The sequence below is a fragment of the Syngnathus acus genome, chromosome 11 (assembly GCF_901709675.1).
Source record: "Syngnathus acus chromosome 11, fSynAcu1.2, whole genome shotgun sequence".
Classification (NCBI taxonomy): domain Eukaryota; kingdom Metazoa; phylum Chordata; class Actinopteri; order Syngnathiformes; family Syngnathidae; genus Syngnathus; species Syngnathus acus.
Genome location: NC_051096.1, coordinates 5161105 through 5187046, shown reverse-complemented (window position 1 = coordinate 5187046; position 25942 = coordinate 5161105). Strand labels below are relative to the sequence as shown.

General features: G+C 42.1%; 1 protein-coding gene across 2 annotated transcripts in view; it reads right to left on the bottom strand.

Annotated features, from left to right (window-relative positions):
* Positions 1–6386: 6386 nt before the first annotated feature.
* khdrbs3 (KH domain containing, RNA binding, signal transduction associated 3) overlaps positions 6387–25942 on the bottom strand; it is a 37632-nt gene continuing 18076 nt past the window's right edge. The window contains exons 3-11 of one of the 2 annotated variants that reach the window (XR_005099456.1): positions 25601–25717; positions 22602–22748; positions 21951–22090; positions 20452–20632; positions 14920–15002; positions 10018–10070; positions 8907–9045; positions 6701–6750; positions 6387–6538 (exon numbers count right to left, since the gene is read on the bottom strand). Coding sequence is in view for 1 of the 2 variants with exons in the window: in XM_037264343.1 (XP_037120238.1) it covers positions 8954–9045; positions 10018–10070; positions 14920–15002; positions 20452–20632; positions 21951–22090; positions 22602–22748; positions 25601–25717 (813 nt within the window). In the remaining variant the exon portion in view is untranslated. Of the gene's footprint in view, positions 6539–6700; positions 6751–7496; positions 9046–10017; positions 10071–14919; positions 15003–20451; positions 20633–21950; positions 22091–22601; positions 22749–25600; positions 25718–25942 lie in introns of those variants that run through there. The other variant, XM_037264343.1, reaches the window with a different exon arrangement.

The following is a 25942-nucleotide window of genomic DNA, read 5'->3' as shown; positions in this document are numbered from 1 at the left end:
TTATTATAAAGCGGGCAACCGTTTGACAACAAGCCTACACATCTCGCTAGCAAAGACTTTTTTTTTTTTTTTTTTTAAGGCTAAGCCGCCAAATGGAACATGACAGGCCGAATCCTCGCGCTCCCTGCTAGCAAGTCATCAAATCCCAATACCGCCTTCCCTTGAATATGCAAGTGGTACATCTGTGATGGCGCGGTGGTAAAAGGAGATTTATGACACACAACAAGCTATTAGGGAGCCGTATGTGGTGGGGGGTAATCAGAGTGGGGAAATGGGCTGGAAATTCTCTTCTTCATGCCACATTGATTCATCCTTCAGAGAGCAAAAACCTCCCCATTATGCACACCTCATCTAAAAGAGCCCTAGGATGATGATTGTGGGCCCTGCTTCCAGGTCAGATCGCGGGGGCACCAACCTGTAACATGCCCCTCGGGCTGTTACCTCAAACAACGTAGGTGGTGGAGCATATCAAATGTAGACTGCTCATGTTTTTATATATACAGTCAGCTAAAAATGATGCAATAGTGCAACCTAAATGAATAATTAGCTCTCCAAGTAGCGCTATCATAACCTATGTTGATTTACAGTAGTGCAGTGGGCTTAACGGTTTGTACAAAAATTATATTTAATATTTTATAAAGTAAGAAAAATAGCAATTGGGAAGGATTTGGAATTGTTGTCACATTGAAATATGTGTTATGGTTTTTGTGTACACAGTGGATGTAATTAAAATGCGAAAGGATAAAGCGTTCCTTTCGTTTTTAATGCTGATGTATTCCTTGTTGGAGAAAAGAAGGCACGCAGGAAGCATCTGTCGCCGGGGTGACGCTGAGTTCACTCCTACCTTTGCTATGGAAATTAAGTCTCAATAACACTCGGTAATTGTTTCCCCACTGTCATTTAAAAAAAAAATAGGTATCTGAACAATAGTTTGTTTATCACAGGAGGTATTCAATTGTGTTTCCTGTCAGTGGTGCTGGATTCTGATTGGCCGGTCAGAAGAAGCTGAGTTTGGCTAGCAAAACATCTAAATAGCCGTCTGCGCAGGTACCAAATCTAAAATCAGGTCTTCTTTCGGATGATCTTGAGATGCATTTCCGAGTTTGACAATGCATTATATTAATTTCTTGCGGTACTTCAAACACACGCAATTGTTGTGTCTGCTCGACAAAACAAAGAGTCAAGCCCGATTACATTGTGCTCATCTCGGAGGGCGACGTGGGCTGTCATGCACACTTCAGCTCACTTGCTTTTTGTACGAAGAGAAAGAGACAGTCCGTCTCGCTGAGGGGCTTCGCTAAGACTTGGCGTCCACCGCACGCAGGGACGGCCCGAGAAGCCCGCCGAGTGGCCACATGGTGACCTCCGACCCGGGGGGTGTAGTCACTGGGTTTGGTTTTTCCATGGCCAGCCGGCGGCGGCACAGCTGTAGCATGGTGGTGGTGGCCAGGAGTGTGTGTGTGGGGTTGTCCTCCAGCTCCAATTAAGTCGCAGCCGGTCCAGCGCGGCTGCCCTCCTTCGGGGAGAGCGGCTGCCTGACGCTGATGTGGCGCTACAGCAGCTGAAGGGGAGGGCAGCGGGAGGTGCTACCTTTGAGGCAATGCCAATAAGTGACTGCACCCCTGTCAACCTTGCCTTCATTTCACGCCGCCATGGCAACGGATTCGGTTCTCAGGGCTTGCTTGGATGGGTCACGTTTGCTCTCATGTTTTGTGTGCACAGATGCACAGCTAAAACTTTTGATTTGACCTTTATTGACTAAATGAAACTCCTCAATGCGCTTCAACATAGTTCCTTGACAAGATGCCGCAAGGTGGCGCCAAAGCGATATTTTTCTTTTTGTACTAACCATACGTTTGGGAAGTGGGTTTGACATGGCGAGCGGGGGCGGCAACGGAGCCAGTACGCGTGGAGATGAGGCTCCACGGGTTAGTCGGAACATCTGGAGGAACAGGTGGTGCTGGCGAAGAGATGTGAGACACGGAGCAGACCCCTCAGATGTGTTTGTGGAATGAGGCGAGGAATGCAAGGTTGAAGGTGGGGGGGATTGGATCTGAAAGAGGGAGAACAGCAGGGGTCATGACCCCATTAGCCCAAACTGTAAAGTGAAATACTGTAACCCCTCCTTCCATCAGTACAAATGTAGACTGAGGACATGATGAGGAGGGGGCCGCCATCATGGGGCACTTGGAGCCTCTTGAATGAGGAGGAACTCCCACACATTATCGTTCACCATTCCAATAGCTATTTTATGACAATAAAAATCAGTTACCTGATTAAGGTTAGTACTCCAAAGATGACCCACGATAACAGGAGAAGATCTCTGAGGAACCGGGAGCCATCAGAGATTCTATCATCTGCAGCTTTTTTTTTTTTTGATGACTATGTTATAGACCAGAAATCACAGTAACACCTCTTCCATACTGCTGTGACGAAAAAAAAAAAAAAATCCAGACGCAGCTGTTACTTGAAGCTATAATATCATTCCAATGTGCCATAGTGCTATTTGCACTGCATAATTTAGTCTTTGTATATTGTTTTATACAATCGATTTTTCTCTTCCATTATTTACTCTTGAAAACATAAACTTGGAGCTACACCGAAATGTGTCGAATTTTTATGTACATCTGTACACACCACAAAACAGAGTTATGTTGTTATAGATCTATTATTCTGGTTTATTTTTTACCTTTGAACCTGTGCTATCTGTCCTGCCTTCAGTTGTCATGGCAACCAGCTGACTGCCGGCTATAGCCTTAATGTATAATGGATGTACATGAGAGCCGTATTGATATTCTCATCTGGCGAGAAAGCAGATACTGACTTGGACAAAACTTATTAAAAGAGCCAACATGTACAAAAAAGCCATCGACTGACTTTTAGACTCATTTACTGTACACGAGATCCAATTCAAGCGCATCAAGGGATCGAGTGTTTGAGAACACAGCCGATACCAGCTACCGATACTTAAGTTATATTGCAAATTTACCAACACATTAAAACTTGTCATGTGTCATCCAAATGCATTATCGTAACAATTTATCTTACTACTTTTCTTGCATAAAATTAAGACTTTATTCATCATCTTGTCTTGTTTTCTTTCTTTTATTCTCTCCAATGCAACACTGAAGCGCCTTCTCACTAACTAACCAAATAACACACATCGATCAAATTACAATCTCTCGCCCTACACTACAGCTGTAATAAAATATTAAGTACGTCAATATGAGCGCTGTGTCCTACCTAATAGAAGCTGCCAACTTTCATTTTACCAACATAAAGGCTTTTCTGTTTGCTCCTAAACATTCAAGCCAGCGAACAAAAGGACTTACAGATGAGTGAAAGCAGCAGAAAAAAACGTACATGAAATCCCTTAGAAAAATTCTTGTAAGGGATCTCGCCTCAGAGGTCAAAAGGTCCAGGTCTTATCCCGAGGACACTGTGGTTTTTATCCCCTCATCCAACACCGATGTAAGGCTAAAGCTGCTACGTGCTCGGCTTGGTCTCCGAGGGATCACCTCACAAGCCGAGACAAAAAAAAAAAAAAAAAAAAATCAACGCCGGTGACAGATTGCAGACGCAGACACTTTTAAGAAAGCAGCACGTCCGTTCATCCTGGATTGTAGCTACACTTTATCCTTTCATGCTGCTCCCTGGGGCCAAGGTGGGTCACCCCTGACTCATTATTTAAGTAAAAAATCCATGTGTCAACTGCAATGCAGCAATTGGACAAATGTTTTGTGATTTTATTTTACCTACTCAAAAATATATTTATCCTGGAATAATGTATCTAGTCATTCTCATAGGTCAAATCAAAACAGCAGTATTGGAAACGTACAAAATGAGCAATTAGCACGAGGTGAATTAGAAGCCATTTAGTGTTGCTCAATGGCTTTTTAACATAATGAGCAGGGAATTGAACCACCTGCTGATTTAACACCCAAACCCAGCGGCAATGAGCATCCAAGCAGTGGCGCGAGCCAAACTTCATAAACACCTATTAAAGTCTCGGCAAGAGTAATCCGACTTTTCCCGGGACAAGACAAGCGCATTGATCCTTGTCCTCCAGTTATTTACTTAACGCGGCGCCGCGGCGGTTAGCAAAGGTGCGGTGGCTGCGCGAGAAGCACTTGAAATGCCAAACATGCTTGGCTTAACAGGAGGCAAATGTCATTTAGAAGGTCGGCGTTCCATGAGGGGGGGGTCGGGGGGTAAGGTGTTAAGGTAAACACTTTTAACGCATGGAGTGAAGGTGTCTTTGTAAGAGCCACTCAGGCTTAGCCGTCTATTCATGGAGTGTTTGCATTATTACGGCGTTACTTTACTGCTCGTTCCAAACATTGTGATATGGTCGTGCTTCTGTGTCCCCGAGTGAAAAGCATGAATGCATCCTATGGGAACACAAAGCCAAGCTTATACAAAAGCTCAAATCAGGGATTAGAAGCCGAAAGGAGTCATGGTCCACTCCAGCGTATTTAATTTACAGTGGAACCGCCAAGGCTGAATGCTGAACACAATTTCCCATTGGAATTAATCGTCTTTTTCTTGTTGGAATTTTAAACCACAGCAGGATTGTTTACAAAGTACACTTCAGAAAAAAATAAACTTTAAGTTAAGGCACATGAAATTCTGTCTTTTTAAAATGAATTTGAATGTGATCGTTCAATTCTGAACACAGCCATATAAGAGGGTGTGCACACTTGTGCAACCACGTTATCCCTGCAGCTGTAGATACGAATAAATACAAACACTGACTTTAAAATAATATTACGTTATCAGAGAAAATTTATTGTTTACAAGATGATATACAAAAAAAAGGGATAAAGAAACATCTTGTGACACGATAAATGACACAATTGATTGATCGATACAGTACAATTATTTGCGGTTTTGCACACCCTCTAAATATTTTCCCATCTGCACATTGACATGTTAAATAGTGGCCATCCTAATACAAGCAAGCCTCTGCTTCATAGAAATAAATCATACTACAGTTATGATGATGTTATTTATTATTTCGTATGTCTACCTCTCCTGCTACTTTAAAGCTTCTGGCAACAAAAACACTCACACAACCACTCAACGATTATCATTTGATTTGATCATTTGATTTCTGCCACTTAACCGTTCCCTCCTCAGTGTCCCTCTCATCCCCCCTTCAGTCAAAGCGTCGACTTGATCGATCTCATGGCAATCCCACTTTCCACTTAGTGACCCCCGGGTCACATGAACACTCACTTTGAAGGCACTTGGACATTGATTCGCCATCAGCACATTAAGAGCCCGACAGTTAATTACAGAACAAAAAGGCGAGGGGTAGCAACTTTACACCCGATTAGGAGGAAGTGCACGTATCACAATAAAAGCCATTTATTGGAGAGGGAGCAACAATTTTGTTATATAAGGAATATAAATAACCGGCAGATTGTTAGGTACGGAATAGATTTTTTTTTTTAACTGCTTGTAAACAAATATTGCATTACAGTGATAGAGTATTTTGACGATTATATTCGTTCGGCGACCATAGCACTCACATTCGCCCATACCGTTTTGTCCACGGGAGACTGAATCGGGGTTGTGTTGGCCTCGGGGAACGCCGCTTCCTTTCATTGTATGCATCCTTAATCAAAAGAGTCCTGTTTACTTTATGAGAAGCCTGCTCCAGATAACATTGTCATTTGAAGTCACTTCAGAGGAGGAGGCCAGTCCCCGAAGGCGGCAAGGTAGGGGGATCTATGCGTCAGGTCGATTGTTATTGTCTGAGGCTCGGCCCGAGGTCTCCTCCTGGTTTCTTCTCGTCTAATGGAAAAGCATTGTCTGGCACCCGGGACATAACGCGGCGCAACCGAATACGGTCAGGCTTTTGTGGACTTAAGCATCAGCCGGAATGTTCTACCTCCCCCCCTAAATTCCCGCTGAAAGCTATTTTGGATTTGCAATAGCCATCCAAGTCGATTCTCATTAAGAGGTACAAGCGGAATAGATTGCACATGGGGAGGGCTTTTCTAACATCATGATAATGCAAACAGAAAAAAAAAAAGACCGAAAAAATAACTGCCCTTTTTTTAACACTCGAGAATAAACCTGTAAAAGAGTCACAAGAACATAACAGTAAGGCACTTCATTATTGGTGTGAACTGATGGCGTGGAGGATGATTAGCACACGGCAAGTGTGTGATGTCACTTACCTTTGCATATTTAAAGCATCCTTTATTTAGTTTTCACAACTCCGTCTTAATGAAAGCAAGTTCACAATCAGTTCAGAGCACTCCCTCGAACATAAATACAGCAGCCATGGAAATCTGAAGGAAATGTTCCCAGACAGAACATCTCTAGAGAGTGAGGAAATCCATTTGGCTCACGGGTTTACTCTCTCCGTGATGACGTTTTTTTTTAACCACCTCCTCCCGCCTTTTATTGCATCTCAAGTTTTCCTCCAGGATTCACCTGTGAACATGTTAGTCCAACACACTTGCCAACAGGGAGATATCTTTGTGAGCCTTTTGGGGTTTTCGTTTCTTTGTGCCGTTCGTCACATCTGGGGGGGGGGAAAAAAAAAGTTAAAATGTAAGTTTCTATTGACAACTTCATGCCATTAATGGAAACCTAACTGATTAGTGCACATAATATATATAATAAAAATATATATAATAAATCATTTATTTTCCAGTTGGCTTAAAAAAACTTTGCTTTTACGCACCTTTTTTTTTTTTGTTACCAATGAGGTCATGGGTGGCCCAGTAGGTCAACCTAAAGTGGAATACAAGCAACACAATTAGCCCATCAGTTAAAACTCAACACATCAAAAACACTGATACAAGACATATTGTAGTTTATGAATCTATTAAGTGTTTCCTTAAAAAGCTCATTGATTTATCACATTGTTTACATTTGTTGTTAAAGGTGGCTAATTATTCTCAGCGTTGCGGCCAAGACACAGACAAGATAAACATTTAAGTTTAGAGAGCGTTTATGTTAGGCGAGAGGTTAATCTGGGTCTGGGTTGTATTACCTTGTGGGGCGGTGGTCTTTTTAAACTGCCATCCTCCCTCTGCTGAGGTCAGCTGGGGGTCATTTAGAGTCTCTTTAATGGACAGGGCAGGCTCTTTAAATGCCACATGACCACGTGGAGTAGAGCAGAAAGAGCAATAAAAAAAAGAGGACAACAAAAAAAGGAGAGAGAGAGCGGTCCCCCAGCCGGGGGAGCGAACTGGCCCGAGAAGGTGTCGAGGAGGCCTTCATGCAGGGCTACGAGCCATTTCTGTCAGGGTAAACACTCACAGAGTTAATGCGTGTTTACGAACGGTGCTCGATATTATACGGACAATCAGAGAGGAGAGGCAACATCGCTAAATTCGCAAAATCTCAGCTTTCCCCGTAAAGACAAATTACAATCAAATCCCATTTCTCTCTTTGTTGTTGTTGTTTTGTCTCCTCTCTGTCTGCCTTTTAGTTTAAATTAAAGTTGGATTTTATCGAGTCAATAACACCAGGGCTTTTGGTTGTTGTTGTTTTTTTTCAAAAATGTTTATTCAGCATCGGCAAGAGGGAAATATTAAAGGGCTTATATAAGCTCAAAATAAATAAGAAAATCAAACGAGTCTAACTTAGGAGGGGCAGGGGGACATATTCACAAGCATATGAGTTAGTCAAGTTCATAATTAGGCCTTAGAATTTCTATTCTATCATGTCAAAATGACCCATTTAAGCGCAACAAAAAACCAACAACAGAACTAAAACTCACAAACGACAAAAGCCTTTGGACTATTGTTCGGATTAGAGTGTTTGATGTTAAATTCCTATTTATTAGACGTATTAAAGAGGTTTATAAACACAATTGTATCATGACGAAAACACCTGACAACATCCACATTGCACGCCATGCTTTCATAAGCCCTTTAACACCGACCTACGAGTATAACTTACAAAAAAAACAAGAAACAGCAATACAAGATGTATACAGGATGACTTGTGTTTTTCAAAATGCATATTTTACAAGGTTCACATTTCCAATTACTCCTCAAGAAATAAATATCTACAATACGTCCTAGTACTAACCATTATATCTTCAGATTTCATTGAAGTATATTGAGGGAGATACATTAAGTTGCATCCGGCGGCGATGGCTCACCGCGACTACTACAAAAGTGAAATTAGCTTAATACAAACTTGAGAAACTCAAAACACATTGATTCATGTCTGTTGATTTTCGGCAGGATGGAAGGGTACATCCTGAATTGTATTACTCAGCGGGAGTAAGGTTTATGTTATAAGGACAGCGGGAGGCCCACACCGAAAAGAAGAAAATATTTTGAGAATAAAGATGAATTTTGGAGCAAAGAAAAGTCAACTCTTATATTACATAGTGGTCAGAGTTTCTGGAAAAAATATTGAAATAAAAGGGGACCTACAACAGAGCCCTGTGGCACACCCTAGTGAAAAGATATTATGTCAGAGCGTACGCCATCATATCCAATTTACGTTCTGTGTGGGAACTATCTTACGGTGAATTGCAGATTTCTTAGGGGACCTATTTTCCGTTATTTACAGAAATATCAAAAACATATTGATTCGGCGCCATCTAGTGGCATCTTGGTGCCTAGGAACTATGTTGACAAGCTGAGGAGCTTCATTAGTAGTGCTTTGCTACTATTTTGTGGAATCAGGCAATTATAAAACTTTTTAGATTGGGGCTTCAACTACATGACCATGCTTTTATTCTCTTAATATTTTTTTACTTTTCAGTGGAGCCCTAATATACCTCCTCTGTGAGGCAGTGGGACTTCCCTGATCTCATTCATTCAGTCCTTCCTCAGATGTTCTGATTTTTAAATTCCATAGTTTAGGTTTCATTTTTAAAAAATTGTGGGGACATCCATTAAAAAAAAAAAAAAAAAATCCATTACTTGGGTTGGAACTGCAACGAGGAGTCCGGTGCGGGCCGTGACACAGTTCAGTATCTGGAATACGGCTGCTCTCTGTACGCTCCCTTGGTCGTCCTCGCCGACTGCGCCTTCCCGCGACTGTTTGCCCACTCCTCTTGACCTGATTAAACAAGATTGCAAAGTTGCCAAATCATTCACAAATCTTGCACATTTCCGCAGACTCGCCTCATACCTGGGAGCCCTCATCTCAGATAATTGAACTAGCTGATCAAACGTCTACTTGAAAAGGGCCCGTTTAGAGGCGCCTAGCAAAAAGGTCACAATTACCGTTAGCCCACATCAGCCCCGGGTAGCGTCAGCGTGAAAGTGGTGCTATCGATGGCACCTTTTGTCTGATCTGCAGCCAGTGCTGAGACTTACCTGGAGCTCAGGCTCACAAAGCCTTGTGTATTCACCCCCCCCCTCCCCTGCACCTTCCGTGTACAAGCTGCTGGCAGCACACAGCCGATACCCCTTAATTAAACCTGTCACCCTTTCGCTGAGTGTCACTTTGAAGAAATACACCGTTTTAACCTTGTGTTTTGAAAAGCAAGGATAGGCCCCCGCTTGGACGCCGTTATCAGCTTCTTTTGAGCTGTCGCCCTTTGGGTGACCCATGCCGAGGTAATACAGTAAAACACTTGGCGGGTTTATTTTATGTGGCGCCATGGAAAATACTAATGAGCTAAACGCGCGTGACTTTTCTGCTTACAGCCTAGAAAAGTTGGAAAGTTCTTTGCTAATCGCTCTGACTAAAAAAAGATCTGAAATATACATTTAATGATACAAGAAGCAGCAAAAACCGCAGTAGTACACGAATAAGGCGAATTATTAGAATCAGGTCAGCTTGCACAATGTTATGAGGAAAAAAAAAAATCATAATATATGTCGTATTTTACTGTATCAATGACAATTGTGACGTGAAGGTCCTTTTCCACTAAAACAAATTAGGCACATGAGCAAAATATAGCAGAAAGGACGAGTAAATGAGCTGTCAAGTCTGAAAGTAGCTGGGGGACATACGTGTGACACTGGTGGGAGACAAGGGCAGACGAGATAAGCAGACATCGGGAAAAGAAAAAAAAAAACTCACCGTACGATTCATATGATTCGCCGCCTTGTCCGTATTCATAGTAGTCGTCTGAGCTGCAAGCAGACAAAAAAAACATCCTCTGAGTCATGCTTCAATGATTATTGCAAAGTGTCATTTGAGTTTTTTTTTTTTTTTTTGGGTTGTAACTTGACAGTTTAGTTCCTCAGAACAAAAAAAGCACTTCGGTGTTATTTATTTATTTGTGGTGCCACCATATTTCCACGCAGCTCGACACAAGCGAGTATGGAGATGGACGAGAGGTGGCATCGTTAATGAAAAACAAAAAGACGCGGGCAAATTCGTTCACGTGCACTCGAGACACTGACAGAACAATTGCTTCAGTCGCGGTGGAAGCAATTCATCATAAGACCGCCTCGGAGTCGACACCAGCCGTCACAGCTGGGGCCCTCGTCGCCTGTCTGTCTGCCTGCCTGTCTATCTGACAGCGGCGCCTCAATCCTGCCCGGATTAGAAAACTGAAAGCACCTGAAACCTCAACGTGGAGCGACCGCTGCAGGCGCGGAGGTGACAGATTGGAAGTAACGGTTTATTTTAAACCTAGCGTGACTGCGACGGAAGAGCTTCGGCATCAACAGTTGTTCCTATTTTTTGTCGCAAATCCTTACAGCCTTAAGAGCCACACTTAGCTTGTGACATCAATGTTTTATTGTGTTTTTTTTTTTCTAAGACAATGAGGTCAATGGAGGATAGAGCAGGGACTCATCTTAAGAGCATGTGCCAATATGCATCTTGCATTGATGTCAAGTAATTCCAGAGAATCCTTACACGGATGTAACTAGCGATATGTCACAGGTGTAAATGAGTTGTCGTCGTAAAGAGGTCATCTTTTGATCCGACATTCATTAGTGGAAGGCCACCGCTGCGGAGTGTCACTGAGCATCTGTCTGGAAATTCTGGCATGGGCCATGAGACGTAAAGACAACAGCAGCAAAGGGGGACGTGTTTCCAGGCCTACGTTCCCTCAGGTTTAGGGAAAAAAAAAAACCTCCTCTGTAGTGCATCTGTCATTTCTGTAAATGCCTCATCCTGGGCCCTGATGTCGCTGTTAGGGCGAAACAGATGGGAGTGTTAAAATTGAATGATGTAGTACACGTCCCGGGTGGTGTGTGTTTTCTTAGGCCGCCATTACTCTCGCCGTCCTCGGTGATGAATCTGAAGAGATCTCACACAGGACATTAAAGGAGGCTGCAAAGGTACGCCGTCGAGATGCAAGTTAGCTTCACACAGGATCAAGTGGAAGTGAGGTACCGTAATTTTCGGACTATAAGTCGCACCGGAGTATAAGTCGCACCAGCCATAAAATGCCCAAAAAAGTGAAAAAAAACATATATATGTATATAAATCGCTCCTGAGTATAAGTCGCCCCCCCACCCAAACTATGAAAAAAACCGCGACTTATAGTCCGAAAATTACGGTATTTATTATATATTATTTATATTTGTTATGTTATGTTATGTTATGTTATGTTATGTTATGTTAGGTTAGGTTAGGTTAGGTTAGGTTAGGTTAGGTTAGGTTAGGTTAGGTTAGGTTAGGTTAGGTTATGTTAGGTTATGTTAGGTTATGTTAGGTTATGTTAGGTTATGTTAGGTTATGTTAGGTTAGGTTAGGTTATATGTTATGTTATGTTTGGGATTTTATATTGAAAAAATAAATAAATTGTAGTTGGAAAATCAAGGCCGCATTGGATTAACTATACTGTAGCTCCAGATGGGAGACAATTAAAAGTCTGTCAGCGCTTCTGTAGTTTTACAATGCAAATGTTTCTCCTCCAGTCAGGTGGCTGACTCTCGGGTGTTATGTGCAGTGTACCTTTGCGCATTTGTCCACTTCAACACTGGCAAATTGGCCCCAAAAGCAGCCGAGAAGCAATGTTGTGCAAAAAGTCAGCAGAGCGGCGAGGGCGTCGGACAATAAAGCACAATATGGGCGGTGTTTTGTTACCGGCACAAAAATGTTAGTGCAGCATTTTAGTTGTGAAAGGTTTTCTAACTTTGCATCAGGCCGCTCTTTTTTCCCCCACCGGTCACTTCAAGATGAGCAAAAAAAAAATTTTCTCCAGTTTTATGAAAGGACCATATTTCCTGTGGTGACACACTTCTGTGATGCTCCTTTTTTGCAATCACGCCTTTCATTCTCATCTGGCAGCGGCTTGCAAAGGAAAATGCTGAGCGCAAATGCCCCACACGGACCTTCCTGATTACAGCAGCCCGGTGGCGATTATTTCCGACAACAATACGAAAGAAAAGGAAACATCTGAGGCAAAAAGCACCACCGTTTCCCAATTCCAGTGAAGCTCACACAACTTCAAGGCCAAAGCTTCCTTGCGGATATGCTGATTGCTCAATACGGCGGCTGATTACAAAGCTAACTCTCAAACTGACCTCATCTCCCATTAAATCCTTTCAAGAAATCACTCTTTTACGGAGAAACACAGACATTTTTTTTTTTTTTTTTTTTTTTTTTTTTAACATCGGCTACCATGGCAACATTAAAAGTCCAAGATGCTTTTTTGACTAGAGGTGTATTTTTCAAAACCCTTCCCCCTCCACCTTAGATGTGGTCAAATTCCCTTCGCAGCATCTGTCAATCCTCTTGATGAGCTGTCAACTTTAAAACAGCATCAAGGCACACAGCGGCACTGCAGGTGTCTCGCCGTCTGACAGCTAGCACAGCCAATCGGCTAAAATTGTAGAGAAGGAAAAAAATAAAATAAATAAAGCTTGGACTAAATGGCTCTGTCAAAACGGGGCTGGCAAGTATTGGAAAGAGCACAGGAGAAAAATAAACGTATGCTATGTTTGGAGGAAGGTGTCCTTTTTTGGCCCGTCTGTCCTCCAAGGTAAAGTTTTTCTTTGAGAAGCTTGAAAAGTCAAAAGATATAGAAGGCCATTTTTTAGCACCGCATTTCGATTCAATCGATTGATGTCACGGTGGGAAAAAGAAATTACGCAATGTCTTTGAAGAGGCGGTCACGACTAATCTTTTAACGGCAAAAAAAAAAGGTGGTTTGTGCGCCTACACGTTTCCTCTTCTCTTGTGTTAAGATTTACACTTGCTCCCGAGGGATTTGGCTGCCATTTAAAAACAATGTCACAAGCCTATCGCACCGGTCGCCCCTTGGGATCCAGATTGTACCAAAGCAAAGGTAAAGGGGGAGGGTGTCGCTCAAGCGTGAAGCACGAAATAACACTTAAATCGCACTCGGGCATTGAGGAAGATCACTTTTCTGTGACCCCACATGTCCAGCCAAGTGCTATCCCTTTTTTTTTTTTTTTACACCCACCCTTGTATTTGCTGATAAATTTAAAGAGTTCACTCAAGCAGTCTTGACCTTCACGTCGGAGTGCTACTTGAGCAGTTTGCGATCTCCCCCGAGATAAGCACTCTGAAACCAGGAGTGTGTTTTACAAACTTGTCAGCTACGATGTCGCAACAATTCTATGCTGCATGTCAAGCAAGAAGCCCAATGCAAGACTCATTAACCAAATTCACACAATCTCATTTAAAAAAAAAACAAAAAAACCCGTGCTTCAAGCTCACAAGGAGAACGTCGGCTTGGAACTGAAGCACAGAAACTGCTAATTGTGTTGCTTGTTATCTTTTGACAAGTGCCTTGGAGACACAAGCCAGAATTGGTGACGAGGTGAGAGGAACATACACACAAACACACATCCAGGTCTTCCTGCAGCTGGGACCTGAGATGACTTCTTCTGCCTTTTGTCTGGTCTGCATTGAACGTCATAAGAATTGAGAAGGCAATCGAGTGAAGCACGACACGACTTTCATAACAGGATTATTTGACACTCGTGTTCAAGAGCTCGACTCGGCCAGCTTTTTTGTCCTCTCACACCTTTTTAATGGCACGCTATACTTCTCTGCAAGATAACAATGAACAATGAGGGGAGTCAAAGTCAACTTGTGAATTTTCCAGCTTCTAAAAGAGTGTCAGAGGCGGAAAACTAACAGCTGCCACAACAGTGTGAAGTATTGACTTTCTTGAAAGCATTGCTGTGCTGAAAAAAAAATATCATAATGGGGTAAGCTGCAGTGGCTGCGTAAACAAGCAATTGATATTTTTATGCAAATGCATATTTTAGTGCATTTTTGCTAAAAATGTTGGTAAAATAATAATAATAATATAAACAAATCAATAATAAAAATAATTACATTTAAATAAATATTAAAATAAAAAATAATCTTAAATTAAAATAGATATTAAAATAAAAAAGAATTATTTTTAGAAAAATAAATATTTCTTAAAATACGATATGACTCAGCTTCACCAAAATGCTCCCATGATTTTTCCGGTAGAACTGTGTGGTCTTCCTCTACTGCTGCCTTCGTAAGCAAGTTACAAACCTCATTTTGTTGGAGGAAGAGGGAGGTGGGAGCGATAAACCCCAAGTGACATACAGTACATCCCGAAAGAGCCATAAAGGAAAAGCATCGACCACCCTGCTCGCTAAAGAGAAATATGTCTATGTTTTTCACCCCCCTTCTAGCTGCTGCCAATGCAATCCAATTGTGGATGTTCTAAGTAGGCCAACAGTCATTATTTCGACAAAAATGGCGCCGATAGACATGCATTGTTACGCATGGTTAAAATACTGCAGGACACAAAGCAGAAGCCTTTTGACCTTGCGTAGCTTGGAAAGAGCGATCGCTCCCTAGATACAAAGAAATCAATATTCCGCATTTAGCTGTCCAGGGCTTTTGTTAAATGGACAAACATGTCCTTATGAGTGTTTACAGTGGTTATATAAAAAGGAAAGAATGACCGTTAACAAGGAAATTGAGTGATCACCTTATAATAATCGGCAACATTTATTCTCTGGGTGATTTTATGATTTTAATCATGACATTGTGCAGAAAACTTACTTTTGTCCTTGATTGGTGTAGTTGTTATCGTAGGACTCGTATCCTTGGTCGTCGTACGCAGTTCCGTAGCCGTCGTCGTAATCCTGGAACGGAAGATTCAGACGAGTGGTTAGACATTTTGGAATTTGATGAGATGCGGCGGTCACGTGTCAAAGCCTGAGCTGTGAACATCTGCTTGGACTCTGGCAGCGTACCCCCTCTGCATGGCACCCCCCACCACCACCATCAGAGAAACATCAAAGCCAACCGCCGCTACACTCGTCCTAATTCCGGATAAACGAGACTTATGTTCCACAAAAGGTTTCGACCCCTAGCGACATGTCCCCACCCCCAACCCCCGGCGCAATTTTCAGCTAATTCCATCTGCGTCTGATTTGTATGCATGAAATTAATGTCTGTGAGATTCAGCCCCACAAGAAATGATCATCACGTCCGCTTTATTAGTAAGGTACTAATGCCTGATTACATGTGCACTTTTTTTTTTTTTTTTTGCAAAATGACAGGGCTGGAATTGAGTCTTTTATTGTGAAGTCTTCTGGGAAAAAATGTGAGGAATTGCATGACCAAGATGTACAAAGTGTTTGTGGTCAGGTCAGGAACCGAATTTGGGTCTGAAACTGAAAAACAGATCTTCAATCCCCCTCCCAAAATTGTATTTATTAATTTATGTATTCATTTTTTGTATTTATTTATGTATTTATTTATTTTAATTTAATTAAAATTAAAGTGTAAATGGCTGGGTACTAGTCCAGGGTGAACCCCGGATTTCACTCAATGTCAGATGATTCAGCTCACCTTGTGATCCTAAAAGGGGAAGCGCAATATGAAAAAAAAAGCAGATGGATTTGTTTATAAATCTGCTGTTTCTTGCCAAAATAATGCGCTTAGTCAGCAAAAGTACACTTCACGTCACTTAAAATAAAATTTGCTTGATCCCCGGCCTCCAACCTGACTAAAATAAATTAAGTATTGGCATAACACTGAGATCGTCTCTACATTAACAACACAATGGACATGAACTAATTGCAACCAAAATGGATCAAAAAGCTATTTGCCAAGTGTGCCTGTCACATGATCAATAAAATAGCCGACGGCACTAAACTCAATCGGCAGTAAAAATAAATACGATTTGAGCAGCCAACCTTTTCAAATCCCTGCTCATAGCTGTGATTAATTCACATTGCAATACAGCAGCATGGCAGAATCCATCACAAATATCCATTCACGTCATCGTTATGGTGACGAAGGGAGGGTTGCGACACGCTGGACTGGTCAACCAATTCCAGAACATGTGCGATACACAAACAAGTGATAATCTATGACATCGATAAGAAAATTCCATTAGCATTATTGCTCGACAAATTGTTCGACGCAGCAAGCTCCAAAACACAACATCGATATTAAATCACAATTGCATCCAGCGTGCGAGTGGCTTATCTCACCAAAATAATAAATAAATAAAAGCAGCGTTCCCTGAGTCACTTTAAGCGACAGACTGCTGAAATAAACAATGTAAAATGTCAGAAATGTCAGCTTGATATGAAATCTTTTTGGTCAAAAATCACCCCCCGCTCTCCTTTCCCTGTTCCCAAACTCTTATTTTTTATTGTTTTAAAGTTATATCTATTATTTTCCTCTGACTGCAGGCAGAGAAAAAAAAAACAAGTGTTGTTATGAATATTGAATAAGCAGTGACACAAAAAGTAAAATCATGTAGCACAGTCTTAGCTGTCAAAAAAAATCACGCTGGTACATTTGTACAGTCAAAGGGTGCACCAGATAACAAAGTCTGCTGTCACAGATAAAAAAAGTATTAAAAAAAATATTCAGAACAAGAACAGCTGTCCATATGCAGTTCCTTTCGATTTCCATGTGGAAATAGTCACAAAAATAGAATACACAGTAATATTTACATTTCAGTTCTTTTCTCAAGAGGGAATGTGAGGCTTTGATAAAAAATTAATATATGATCGGGATACCATAATTCTACATATGGCCATTTGATCATAAATTAATGAGTTTTTTTTTTTTCTATTTTAGCTTGGTCCTGGTATAATAAAAATGTAGATTCAACCAAGTTGGGGGGGAAATTATGCAGCGTTTTCATAATATATTCATACTTTCAACCAGTCGAGTCTGCATGAGCTTTGTACATCTTTCAAGCTCAACCAATCAAATCCATCCGTCTTCAACTAATTGCAGTGCGAAATTCTCCTGAGAACACTTCCGACTATCGTGGCTTCGTTTTACATTCGGCGCTGCCAAAAAGATGCTTTAAAAAAATGGTCTGAATGTTTATTATGTCCTTAATTACATCCCCATTGAGTAAAGTAAGCACTTTGAGGTGCTTTAAGGTGAAATCTTGGCGTGGACTCAACTCCCTGGTTGATTGTGAAGGCGTGTTATCTCAAACTGCAAACATTCATTTCAATTTGAATGTTTGCACAAAAACATGTCTAGTATGAACATTTCTGGAATGTTGTCTAACCTTCTACTAAAGACCATATTAACCTTCCGCGGTAATATTGTCATTTATTAGAGCTCCGTTCCTTTTTACAAGCGAGAGATAAGGTCGACTGATAAATCATATTGTCGGAGGATTTTTCCCTTCAGTGTCAAACGTGATTTGAAATAAGACGGAGGAAATAACAGAGTGAAGACATCTGATATCCTCTTTACTTGAAAAATCTTGGCGAGCACAATAAGGCGACACGCCTGCAACACTGCTGTGCCCCCGAACGCTAGACAGGATTAGTGTGACAGTGAATGGGTGAGGGGGGGGGGGGTATTATTGGATGGGGCAAAGCCAGCAAACGGGAGGCAGATAGGGCTCCCTAAGTGACTCTTTCATTTGTATGCCAAAGGACGTCTGAGAGGCGTGTTGTTAAAAGATAAGGGGCGGCCTAAAGATGAACAGAGGGCTCGCTTCTGTGTTACTACGGCGCTATCGCGGCTGCTCCACTGTGCTCCGCAACAACACCGCAGCAGATAAGACGACATCGATATGCTCTCTACGCAAGGGCTTGACTTAATTTCCAGAAGGAACCTCTTTCTTCAAATGCTGGCCAAGGATGTTCATTTACATGAATGCAAAAGCGTGCTAGGTGTATTTAAGGTACAGTGTTCTATAAATGTATATTAAATATTTTATCTGTAAATTAAATTAAATTACCGTATTTCCCGTACTATAAGGCGCACCCGATTATAAGGCGCACCTTCAATGCATGGCCCATTTTAAAACTTTGTCCATATATAAGGCGCATCAGATTATAAGGCGCACCTTCAATGAATGGCCCATTTTAAAACTTTGTCCATATATAAGATATATACATTTGGCCCGCGGGCCGGACTTTGGACACACCTGCTGTAGTGGCTCCATATTGGTCCATATATAAGGCGCACTGTCGGCTTTTGAGAAAATTGGAAGTTTTTAGGTGCACTTTATAGTGCGGAAAATACGGTAAATTAAATTAAATTACCAGCATAAATGTCAGCTTTACAGATGTAACATCTGAGTGTCAGGATGTAATGTGTAATGTCCAGCAATCGTAATCGCAATCAGTCTACAACTCAAAGTTCAGCTGTTCTGATTGGCTTGACTTAAGCATTTAATTTCTAGCACCATGAGCAATCAAAGCGCACAATCTTAGAATAACTGGGTGTCGATTAGTGGGAGCCACCACACAAGCTCCATGCAACATATTACTATGGAAACGGATTTTGTGACAAATGTCTCAGCTCGCTCTCTTTTTTTGTCATCTTGGTTAAGTTGCATCTAAATCAAAAGCTTATTCACATCCGCCCTGCCGCCTCGTCGGAAGCTCAGGCCATTAACGCAACAGCCCTGCAGAAATCCACACGCGCTGAAAAGATGAAATGGAATAGCTGCTGTCTCTGCCTCACCTCCGGGCCGCGGTACATCCGGGATGGGCCACCAGCCCATCAATCGGACCGCCGTTCGATTGCACACCCACACCGGGAGGCATTTTAGATCAAAATGTAACATTTTGCCCACGCTGACCAGTAGATGACCTCCTTGCTGTAGCGGCGGAATGGAACAAGCAAATGCAGAGAAGTTGACATCTGCCCACCTATGTGTACGTTCATCAGTTGCTCCAATAATCCATCTCCATGTGCATATATTTGCAATCATTCATCCATTCATGTTATGCAAAATGAGTAAGAGGAAAGGGAACCAAGAAGGTAAAAAAACAAAAAAGACCAAAGACCACAGTTGAACAGGATGCAATTAGCACTGTTTGACTCTCAACAAGGCTGAACATGTGCTGCTTGGCCTGAGGGACATAAGGAAAATATTTTTTTAATATATATATATTTTTTAGTGTGTGCATTTGGGTGTGAATTGGTGTTGCAACACCAATAGACATGACCGGCATGTGTCCTGCTCTTGGCATGAAACACCTTCAAGTCTACATTTTTTATTTAATTTATTTCCCTCAATGTGCCATGATTGCTATGTAAATAACTCAAATTCAAACAGGAGGTTTTTTTTGCAGTGGGCATTTTGGTGCTACAATTAAAACGAGAAAGATGGCGCGTAAAGTGACAGATGGAAAGCATTTTATATTCCGAAAGAACGCATCGTACGTCTCTTTAATAAAAAAGAACAGCTGGAGAACGTTTTACAAGTCTGCGAATGAATGCGTGAGCAAAGCGGGAACATCACTTTGTCATGTCACTGATGACTACAAAAAGGGCTTTCTCAGCTCCTGATGGCCCCACGCTTGTCTCGCGACGCTGATGTATTCCGATAACACGGAGCAGCTCATTCTGCCTCTAATTTGCCGTGATGTGGTTAGATTTATCATCCGGCAGATGCCGGGATCATTTTTTTTTGTTCCTGTCCCCGTACCAGAGACACAGGCGGCGAGATGTAGTATACAACGGTGACAATGATGGGAAACAGCTGGTCTAGGAGTCATTCGCTCGACCTCCACGCATTTGAATAGCAACCCGCTGAATAAACTTGTCACATGTGCTTAGGCACGGACCGCTGCGGTAATAACCCGAGTCGGGCCAACTCAACTCTTCCATTTCTTAAATCCAGCTTGACATAGTGGCACGGGACTTTTTTTTTGGGCACAATCACATGAAGACATCATTAATTAAGACTACCGTATTTTCCGGACTATAAGGCGCACCGGACTATAAGGCGCACCTTCAATGAATGGCCCATTTTAAAACTTTGTCCTTATATAAGGCGAACCGGACTATAAGGCGCACCATTAATGCATCATGTCAGATTTTTCAATCATTCTCCATTTTATCTTTTTTATTTCAACTTCAGACGCAACAAATTACTTTATAATCACAAAATAATGAGCCATAGTCTTTTTGATTCATGCTTCAGCGGGCCACTTATGATTGATTTCATGACACAATGCTTCGGGCCAGTTTAAATTTAGGAATTCGGTCCATATATAAGGTGCACTGTCGGCTTTTGGGAAAACTTTAGGTTTTTAGGTGCGCCTTATAGTCCGAAAATACGGTAAGTCAAAAACAGTCACTTACATATTCGTCATAGGTGTCCTGGACAATGGGTGGAGCTGGTCGGTAGCCGGTCGCTGGTGGGGCTCCCCTGGCCCGTTGCACTCCCCTCCCCCTGGTAGATGCTGTGCGGCTGGGTGGAGCTCCTCTGGGTGCTGCTCCCCTGGGCATGGCTGCATGCAAAGGGGGTACGCCTCCTCGACTCCTGACACGGCACACAAGACAAAGCTGAATCTGGAGTCCGGTTTTTGCATTACCAAGTACGCGATAAAGGAAAGTGGATGTGTGCGTGTCGACATACCGCCAATCCATTTAAGGGTACTGTTACATGCTTAGTATTGGATATCATCAATATATGATGTCGACTATAATCACAGTCATTATGATGAGCTGCTTTAATTTACTATGTTTGAAAGGAAGCCGCCTTCCACGCCAGCTTGGCTCCGAGCCATGTCCGTAGAGTGCCTTTCCACAACATTTAGATGATTACATATGATGCAACGACAAATCCAGCAACAACTGCTGCTAGCATAACTGCTGACGGAGCTAAAGGGGGATGCGCAAGGGTACTGCCCCCCCTGAAATATGCCAGGCCCCAAAAATTGAATATAGTGAATGTTTGTTGAATAATTTTCAGTCACAAGCATGCCATTAAGCAGCTAAATACTTTTTGAGGTGCTGATATTTGGACCTGGACAGTCATCTCGTTGAATGGATACAAAGCGTTGCAGGTTTGTATGCTGGCTGACCTCGCGGTTTGTTAAAAACCTAACAGCTTTTATCGTGTCGGCTAAATCGGCTTTAAGGGCAAGTAAATGATGTGAAGAAACGGGGGGGGGAAGGTGGCTCCGAGGGTCATGTGCTTTCTATGCTTTTCATTCCGTGTGGGTGAAACCTTGGATTCTTAAGACTGTCGAGGACAGCGGTGGATGTTTACTTGATAGAAACGAGAACTGTCTGATGCTGGCGAGGTGGAGGAGTCAGGTCGAGGGGCAAATTCTTTCCTGAACATTTTTAAATTTCGTTGTACATGTATGACAATGACAAAAAAGATCTATTCTATTCTATTTTATAATCTATTTGAATTCAAAGCAAAAAAAGAAACTGAAACCATATTTTATCTCCATGGTAGACGGTAATTACAGATTGTGTTAAAAACCAATTATATCCACACTCAAAGTAAACAACCTGCGTGTCCTTGGTTAACTCCGACTCTAATAGAAGACCCATTACTTTCTTTTTATATAAACAAAAACACACTTTTATGAGTTTTTCCCTTCCAAACTTTGCAAACTCTTGGAATGGCCACCAGTATTTTTAGTTAACGTGAAAAAAAAAAAAGACTGAAAGATCAGAGGGAGCCCCTGAGACGACTTGCATATAAAGTCTTTCATGTTAATCTTTTCATTGTAAAATCTTATAAGATTAAATGTAGGATGGGAATATTTTTACATAACTATTCCGAGGACATCTCATCAACATAAGCACATGACCACACACGCACAAATATGGAAGCAGGTTACCTGGGAGGTCCTGGCACAGGTGTCCCTCTTGCACGGGTGGCCGACTTGCCCCTCACCGCTGGTACCTTGGCATCCTCTGAGCCTCCATTCAGGTACGTGAGCTCCTGCAGCTGGGCCTGTCTGATCTCATCATTGTAATCCTGCACACACACACACGCATATTTAGAAAAAACATACACACACAGCAGTTGACTCACTTTCAATTAAACTGTATTCAATTACAGACTTTATCTTCAGGGCTACAGCAGCAGGAACATCTAATTAATGTACTTTGCTTGAGACAAAAAAAAAAAAAGATGAATATGCAGATTTGCCTTTCCATGCAAGTACATTGGAATGCATTCACAAAAGCATTGTGACTCTTAAGTGTGATTGTATTCTATAGGGACAGAAAAAAATACACCAGTGAGCAGGGATGGTGTTGGCCGGTCGGGTTTGGGTTGGGAGGGAGGTGGGGAGCTGCAGATAATTAATGAGATGTAAATCAGAAGAGCTGAGAGCATTGCAGAGATCATCTATAATAAATGGCGGGAGAGTAAATAAGCCCAGTGCAGGAGGAGAGAATTCCATTTAATGTGTGTGTATGTGATAAAAAAAAAAAAAGGTCATTGTTCCATTGAGGACATTTTTCATCGTGTGTGCGTAACATACTGGTATGAGAAACTTCTTGATCTCCTCCAAGGCATGACCCATCCTGGCGTAGGCCTCAGCCGGCGGGGCGAAAACCTCGATGAGAACGTGCAGGTCTTCGTTGAGATGCTGATATTTGGTCTCGCCGCTTTGGCGCAGCTCTTCTTCCTGACGGAGGCGAAAACATTGCAGCTAAATGGGATGCCAGTTAGCTGTCAGATTGCGCCATGGGCCCAGATTTTCCCATTACGGTGAGAGAATGATGCTTGACTGCGAGAGATGCGTCTTGGGGGCGCTTGTAAACAGACATCCTTAAAATTATTTGGATTGCAACCGTCAGTCAAGACTAGTCGCTGCCAGCTTTTGGTATCAAACTTATCTAGTCGATATAAATTCAATTTAAAATGACGTTTTCAATGTTAATAACAAACCAGTGTTATCTTATTCATAACAAAGTTTGTAATAATAAAAGGGATTAAATTATGTTAATTTAAAACAACACGACGGGAACTAATGTAAACAGCGGCGGGCTTCGGCCTCGACAGAAGCAGGCCGGGATGATGTGGGGAAATAGGACGGCAAAAGCCCCCGAATGTCTCCGATAACATCGCGGGAAGAAACAACAGGTTCCGTGTCCCACTTTTTCCAGCAAAAGCATCTTCTCCGGGGCTTTCCGATCGTCTCTACTTCCTCTTTCCCTTCTCCTGCCTCAGCAGCAGCACGCGAGCCGGTGTCTCTGATGTCATCTAATTATAAATAACCTTCTTTTAAGAGCGCCTGTGGTATGTTAATGATATGCTAATTTCCTCCATAAATCTGGGCTTTTACCGAGCCGCCGGTGTCGAGTGTGTAAGCAAGAGTGCGACGCAGATCTAACCCTTTTATGTGTTGGGGATATTTGCATTGAGGGGGAAAAGAAAAAAAAATCTCTTGGAAAAACAATCATTATGGTCTGAAAAAGATGACTCAGTTTAATGATACCATGAGTCATTTGCTTTAAAAGTCAAAGGGAAACTATACAGCCCGTGACAGCCATGAAATTGTAAGAACAGATGAAAACCTCAGAGGAGCTGTTAAAAAAAAAAACACAACAGCTCATACGAATCTTGCATTTAATAACTTGCAAATTACACCTGTGTGATTCCGATCCGTACATGAAACCACAGCGCGTATAAAAGATTTCCAAAGCCACACTATCAGCGATGATAAGATGCATCCATGATCCGGCAGCAGCTAAGCAGCCCATAGCGACAGATTACAGCTGTCTGTTTCTCATATCTATCTGCAATATCTACCCCCCCACACCCCCACCCCAAATAAATCTTCTTAGAAATAGCTGTTCACCCTGGAAACATGCTTCTGCAGACGGGGAAAGGAATATCTGAGCTAAATCCACTTTCAAATTAAATATTAAAGGAAATGGGTCTGGGGAAAAATGGGACGGATTATATAGTGAAGCCAGCTCAGCGGAAGGTGAGGAATTGTGGCCGAGCTAACACCGGGAAGCATAGCAGGAAGGTTTGTTTTAATACATGTATCTTTTTGACCTGGACGGCTCTCACGGTTTTGGACCATACTTCCAGAGAACAACGCAGGTGCGTGTTATATCCACAGCTTAGTTGATGAGTAAATAAAATAAGATATGATTGGAAAAAGTCAAAGTAAACTAGAACAAAAGAGATCTACCCTGACAATTAAAACAAGAATTCAATCACACTGAGCTCGCTGGAAGCGAAGCATAGTAAATTAATTTTACCGTCTACGTTGGGATTGTGAGAGAAAGTCCCAGGGAGGAAAATGGATGAGTTAATTACGGCCCGATCAGGGAGGGGAGGGGTCGTGTAATACAGATGCCTCGACATCATCACGCCGTGACAGCAGCAGGACAGCTAAGAGGCGGCCGGACCCGAAGCCCGACAGCTCGGTGCCTTTTAAAACCTCTGCACTGACATTATTGTCAACACAAGAGTGGCAAATATTAGGACAATTATCCTTTACACTTTTTTCTCCTGCAATGACATTTCCGTCCACCCCAGGGTAGAAATTTTCCCACCTAAGAGCAGATCAGGGGCAATGCAGTGTGTTTCACTAACATATAAAAATGAAAACATAAATAGAAGCATCAGAGCGTGGCTGGAAGCAACTCTGAGAAGGAGGCGGCTGTATTTTTATTCCTTCTTAAAAAAGCCTTTGGGTGTTTTGCCTGTGCAGCCGACTGACTTCCAGGTTCTCAGTTCCAGAAATTCCAAGCCTTGGGAATAACAATGACAGATTCTGCTTAACTCCAGCATACCAAGAAAAGTCAGTTGAAGATGGTAGCAAGTCTCTCTTTTAATAAAAGAAGAAGCCGAGCCGAGCCGTCTGCTCTTAAATCGCACGGCGGGCATGTGCAGACAGGTACGGGTGCTCGGGTCAGCACATCTCCGTGACGGATCTCTTCTGGACCGTCTGAGACTATTGATCACCGTAATCAAAAAGAATGCGCTGTATGATAACAAGAATCATTGCGGCCGACAAATCACAGACAGCGACGAGACCGGCTCCGGTCGATTTATGCCCCCGCTAACAAAGTCTGCAATCAATCGTGCTCCTTGCGAGCTGCCGTTGCGGTCGTTTATATCCGCTCTTCAGACACCCACATAATCATTGATGAATAGGACCCGTTAAGCGGCTTTTTGCAGCAAATTTCTTCTTTTTAGAAAATACATAAAATCCAGACATAAACTGATTCAAAGGAGTCTTACAGTTGAAAAGTGTTTGCTAACTTTGCGGATATTGTCCAATCTTCAAAATAGAAAGAAAGCAATGCAGCTTTTTAATTGTATTGAATATTCATAACTTGTTACTGTCTAAACATCACTATGCTTTTTATGTATAAAAAATAAATATTCTTGAGCCTTCTTTTGTTGACATTTTAAAAGCTTCATGGAGGAACATTCTGAAACATTGTTTTATGAGTGATGCACGGTTATGGTTAAAAAAAAAAAAAAAAAAGTGCAACAATGGACTTGGTCACTTACCTTCTCTTTATCTCGCATGGACCCTTTGCCCAAAATGGACATTTTTGTGAGGGTGTCCTCCTGTAGCCTCTTTAACGAGTTCCCACGTGGCCCGAGAAGTTTGCCCACAAAGTTAAACTGCGGGGGGGAAAAAAAACAGAAAGTAGAGGAGGGGTAATCAATCAAGTAGCTGTTTGCTCGAGATAAAGCGCAAAGACGTCCGCGTCAATTTGACGTAGACTTAACCAGCTGAAGCTTTTCTTTACAGCTAATAAAACCTTTTCTTTTCTTCCTCACTGGGATCAATACAGGCGGTATAACAACCGTATTTTGTCACCGTTTGGGTTTTTCTTACAAAAATAT